Here is a 6000-nt window from a genome sequence, read left to right as displayed (position 1 = left end):
TAATTTCATATCTGGAGTATTTTGTTTTTTTTTTAAAATCACATTCCCTAAACTCTTTTATACATTGGTTCTGAATATCTGTGAAACATGTACACTCATTCTAATTCTGAAATAAGGTCTAAGTTGGTATTGTAATTCTAGTTTTGAAGGAGTCATATCAAAACGTAAGAACTTAACTATCAAAATTAAAAACATAAGTTCTAATTTTGAAAGAAGCAATAAGAACTTAACCATCAAATCATAAGTTCAATGTTCTAATTAAGAAACAATTTGGCCATTTAAGTTGACTAGTAGGAATAATTAATGGAGTTTGGGTATCAAATTGGTCCTTGAACTGGACACTTGAGATCAAATTAGTCGGAAAAGGACACGTGTCAGTATATGATTGGCAGTTATTAGACACGTGTCATTTGGACTAATTTGATATCAAGTGTCGAGTTAAAGGGTTAGATTGATGCTTAAAGTTGAATTAGGAGAAAATTGATCCTATTAGCCAAATTCAGGGACCCTTAAATCAATTCCGAGAGGACTAATTAATTCATCTCTAGCTCATTGTATATAGGCTTAATTAATTAATTCGGATCCCTATTATATATAGGCTTAGTTAATTAATATAGAATTTCTTTGGTTAATCTACCAAAAAGATAAGATGAATGATATATAATATTGGAAGCTAGGATGATAAAGAATTGGAAAGTGATTAACAAGATGAAAAAGAAATAAAAACGTGGGTGGGTATGAGACGAGAAATAAAAGTATAAAAAAATAAGTAAACGTTAAACAAGAAGAAGAAAGGGTTAATGTTGATATATAATGAATATTATCCTTAATTTTTCAGAGTAACTAGACTATAAAGTATATATTTACAGTACAGATGTTATAAAAACATGTAAATCACATTTCTGAATTTGATTAGGCTGTTGAACATCCAGATTAATTTGGATAAACATAAACTGATATAATTTTTCTAATAATGGATCCTTATCTGGTGTTGATTAAAATACTAATTTTGATACCTATATATATGTGCAAATAAGAAGGAAGATCAGAGAAAAACAAATTAAAAGCATATATCATATCATAATGGAGTGCATAGCATCAAAATGGAAGGCACTTAGCGGCATTGAAAACAATTGGAATGGTCTTTTAGACCCTATCGACGATAATCTCCGGCGGTATCTTGTTCAGTACGGTGAAAGAATTAGTGCGGTGAATGATTGTTTCAATGGCGTGGAACAATCTGATGGGTATGGACTATGCTTATTTCCTACGGAGGAACTGTTCATTCGGGCAGGACTAGAACTTGGGAATCCATTCAAATACGAAGTGAGTGACTGCTTTTATGCAAGATCAGAAGTCGAAATTGGAGATTGGGCAAAAAGACAATCTGCATTTATGGGGTATGTTGCTGTTGCAACCGATGAAGGAAAGCTTGTTTTAGGCAGGAGAGACATCCTGATATGTTGGAGGGGAACAAGGTTGCCAATTGAATGGTTAAAAAATATTAACTTTTGTCAGACTTCAGCTCCAGAGGTTTTTCCTGGTAATAATGCAAAGGTACATCAGGGTTTTCTCAATGTCTACACTGACAAAAGTGCAAATTCAGTTTACAGTAAAACCAGTGCTAGAGAACAGATATATATTATTTGTATTTCACTTTCACTTTCACTTTCACATAAATAAATAAGACTGACTATAATATAGTATATATTGGATACAGGTTCTAGCTGTGGTTCGGAGACTTGTGGACAAATACTCAGCATTAAATGAAGATGTGAGCATAACTGTAGTAGGTCATAGTTTGGGTGGAGCACTTGCAACTCTGAATGCAATGGACATAGTTTTCAATGGATATAACAAGCCATCTAGTTCTACTTCGGTTGTATATCCAGTCACTGCTTTTGTTTATGGTTGCCCCCGCGTTGGAGACAAAACATTTCTGGAATTGTTTAATTCCCTGCCTAATCTTCATCTGTTGCGCATTCGAAATAATAAGGATATTGTTCCTGATCTTCCTCCAGATTTAATCATCACTAGATATTCAGAGGTTGGTGTACAGCTTTACATTAACACCCAAAATTCAGCAGACATAAAGACACACACCAACGTGCAGTCGCATGATCTCAACCTTCATTTCTATGGAATTGCTGCTTACCAAGGAGAAGGAAATGACTTCAAGTTGGGATTTGATTTCGATGTTGCACTAGTCAACAAATATGATGATCTCTTGAATGCTCTTTACAAGGTGCCTCCCACTTGGTGGACCTCTGTTATCAATAAAGGTTTGGTTCAGATGGAGAATGGATTTTGGAAGCTCAATGACTACATTCCTCCTCCTCCTCCTGATCTAATTCTTTCTTAATTATAAACCTATAAGCTCCAAATTTAACCCAAAAACTACACATATACCCCTAATCTATCAAATAAATATAAGTGTATGCTAGTTAAATTTGGACTCTAAATCATCAATTTCTTAAGTGTTTTTTCTTTATTTTCCTAACCCTTTTTCCTTTTAAGGTTTAGGATTGTGACTGTGTGTGTCTGTTTCTTATCTTGTAATTTATCATTGTACTATCTCCTTTAAGAATAACTCAAGTTTCTTTCTCCTATCAAAATTATTGAAAAAGTTGTTTTATGCTTACTAGAACTTATTCAACACGCTAGATTCATTACCATACTTTCTAATTAAATTTGTATTTCACTCAATTTCATTATCATTATGGTACTATTTCGCTCTGCTTTCTACTTAGCATTTCTAAACACTATACTGTGTTCTATTAAAGGTCTTTTTAATTTGTGTAAAACATGCGGTTTTTGTTTTACAAACTATGCCAATTATTGTATCAATTTATCCGCATGAATTACATATCACTTATTAGTCAGTATTCAGTTATAATCAAATAATAAAAAACATCAAAACACAGAAAATAAAAGTAGAAGATATACCCAAAACACAAGTTCCTGAAGAAAACCAAATGAGTTACAAGTACTCGTGGGTATTTCTAGGCCTTCAAATTCAAGCTCTAACCCTCCAAGGTTCGACATTGTGTTAATTTACAACAAAATATACATAATGTGACATTTAATTTTTCAACTTTTTAGGTTTGGGTCCATTTAGGTGTTGTTGTTTTTATGAGATAGAAAGTTAATGTTTAGCAAGAGAAAACTCCAAAAATAACGATTTTGAAAAATAATAAATGTGGTTCCATAGTAAATATGATACTAAACAATTTTAATTCTTGAAAAGTTTCATTTCGAGTTCGTTATCAGCCAAATTTGGTAAAGTCAACCCAAAATAAAAAAAAATGGCCAACCACATGGCTTGTTTTGTTAGGAAAAAGCTACAGGTATCCATCTGCAAAAACGTGAAACCACGTTGATTTTTTTTTTTTAAAATTAACCCTTAAATAAATCATACACAAGCATATATATACATATAGGCAATTAACTAGGACTAATATAAATAAGAAAATGCTACGCATGCTAGGAATTCTAATTACACATATAAAGTAATCCTATCTAGACAATAAATCTTATTTATGATTACTTCCTTCACAATTCCCCTCGAGCCACAGAAGCCACGATGAACTGCCAACTTGTCTCGATTTAACATAAAATGACCACTGGCCTGAAGAAAGAGAAAACTATGTATGGCCAACGAAATTCACCAAATTGAGACTGATTATAATATAATATATATTAGATGCAGGTTCTAGCTGTGGTTCGGAGACTTATGGACAGATACACAATATTAAATAAAGATGCATGCTTAACTGTAGTCTGGGTCGAGCACTTGCAACTTTAAATTCCATAAAGTTTTCCATGAAAAATGAAAAAATATTAAGACGCTAAAATAAGGAATACCTGAAAATGGGGGTAAACCTGAAAAACAAACAAAAAAAAGTTAAAAAAAAAACATAAATAAAAATTGAGACTCTGCCAAAAGAGCCACTTGGTGAACCATAATTTTGAATGCTGAGAGAAACATGAGCATAAACTTTTATGACTATTGTTGTGCCCAAATGGATTTAGGAGTTTATCTTTTTTTAGATAGATAGAAACTAGGCTTAATAGGCACCCAAACCCCTAAACTTGTAACTTTTTTTCACCTGACCCATCAACTTAGGAGACAACCTCTCAACCCCTCAATTCTCTAAAAACATCACATACAGCCTCTTACACTCCTATGTTCGGTCAAAATATTGACCCGTGTGGAAAACGCGCTTGACTGCTGACCACACAAATGCCACGTGTTACGAGTTGATTGGAGTTGGGATTTTGGCATAAGAATTCTGATCGAAATCCATGTCTGGTAGTTGCTTCCCGAGCACAAATGGGCTTGCTCGCCGAGCAGGGGTGTCAATGAAAAAATTTTAATAAAAAAATGACACATGGCATTGGTGTGGTCAATAGTGAAGCACATTTTCTACACGGGTCAATATTTTGACCGAACATATGGGTGTAAGAGGTTGTATATGATGTTTTTGGAGAGTTGATGGGGTTGACAGGTTGTCCCCTAAGTTGATGGGGTCAGGTGAAAAAAAAGTTATAAGTTTAGGGGGTTGGGTTCCAATTAAGCCTAGAAACTATCATTAATGAACCTGGAGATGTACATTAGAAATAAAAGATGCAAGTGAATCTACCTAGTAATCAGAATCAGTATGAGACTATTGCCAACTCCGCTCGCTGCCCTTATAAAGGAGGAAGATGAAAGATTGGGACAGGTAAATAGGAGTTGGGATAGAAGTAGTAACAACACTTTTGTCTTTTTGGTAAAAGAAAAAGTTACACTTTGCCCTTAAAAAATAAACGCATATTGTTTTCTATAAAATTAGGTCTTTAAGATTAAGTGTCGAGTGGCCAAAGACTTTTCACGTACTTAGTGATTAATAGTATTGTTAATGAAAAAATTTAGTCCTCAATTAGAGACTAATTTATGTTTGGTTCCCAAGGTTGTAGAAAACGTTACGTGCTAGTCAGACGGACATGGACTCAAGAATTAATCGGAAATTGGTCGAAGATTAACCGGGGATTAATCGAATCTGTATTTTTTTATTTGTTAATCAAAAAATTATTATATAAATTCAATTAATATGTATTATAATATCTAAAAACAATAGTATAAAATTATTTAATATAGAAAAACATCTATATTTCGAACATATATCTCTAAAACTATGCAAACATCAACATTTCAACAACAATATCATTGAAAGAACTCAAAAGTAAATTATAATAAAGAAAAAAATAAATTCAACACAAAAAATGATTTTCTTCATCGTCACTTAGGCGGCGTCTAGGTCATCTAGGCGACGTCGACAGATCCCAAGCGGCTAAAAATCGGCAAGGAGCCAAAAAAAATGCCTAGAGGGACTAATCAGACAAAATCGGGACAGATTCTCGATTTCAAGCGGGACCTAGGCGGTCGAGATGGGCTTCGTTTTGAATAGTGTCGGTTCCTTAAATTGGCGTGTAACTCTTATTTTTCTAGTAGTTTGTTACTCGTAGCTAATATCTTTGTTGCGCCTCGAACGAGTCCTTTGGTCATCCCTTTCAACACTGGAATTTCACAATTGAGATCTAGAAAGCCATCTCTAGACTCTTTGGCAAGCATTTAAATATGTCTAATTCCATTCTTGATATGTTGATTAGTGCTACACATCATACTTCCAGTTCCCAATAAAGCGTTTTGTCGTCGGCTGCCATTGTTAGCACAATTTTGACTTTTGTGACATTTTCAAAATGAAGCTTTCTTCCACAATCATACTCTGAGAATTTTATGTTCGCTTCGATCCTTTAGTGTATGATTACGAAGTCAGATTTCATTATTTGAAGACCATTAAACAACATATTATTTCACAGTTTTTTCTGTCGGGTCATCCTCCCAAGGCGCCTTGCATCGTTGAGGCTCATTAGTCTGCCTCTCTTTCCGGATGACGTTAAATACATTGGGTTTTGCATTGTGAGGGCCCTTGTTCAGCTGCTCCGACACCAATTTTT

The 6000-nt window shown here is 34.0% G+C and overlaps 1 protein-coding gene across 1 annotated transcript; it reads left to right on the top strand.

Moving 5' to 3' along the window:
- The first annotated feature begins 1066 nt into the window (after window positions 1-1066).
- On the top strand, window positions 1067-2466 carry LOC136224762 (phospholipase A1-II 1-like). The gene is made up of 2 exons (XM_066013183.1): window positions 1067-1648; window positions 1728-2466. Exons 1-2 carry the CDS (start codon window positions 1084-1086, stop codon window positions 2360-2362), a joined length of 1200 nt encoding a protein of 399 aa, XP_065869255.1. The 5' UTR covers window positions 1067-1083; the 3' UTR covers window positions 2363-2466.
- The last annotated feature ends 3534 nt before the right edge of the window (window positions 2467-6000 follow it).

Source organism: Euphorbia lathyris, chromosome 3 (genome assembly GCF_963576675.1).
Source record: "Euphorbia lathyris chromosome 3, ddEupLath1.1, whole genome shotgun sequence".
Lineage (NCBI taxonomy): Eukaryota > Viridiplantae > Streptophyta > Magnoliopsida > Malpighiales > Euphorbiaceae > Euphorbia > Euphorbia lathyris.
The sequence above is the reverse complement of the archived record's forward strand: the minus strand, read 5'-3'. Positions and strand labels throughout refer to the sequence as shown.

Coding starts and splice junctions, on each gene's coding strand:
- LOC136224762 (XM_066013183.1), top strand. CDS start 1,084: ATGGAGTGCATAGCATCAAAATGGAAGGCACTTAGCGGCATTGAAAAC. Junction 1,649..1,727: donor AGAACAGATATATATTATTT/GTATTTCACTTT, acceptor TACAGGTTCTAG/CTGTGGTTCGGAGACTTGTG.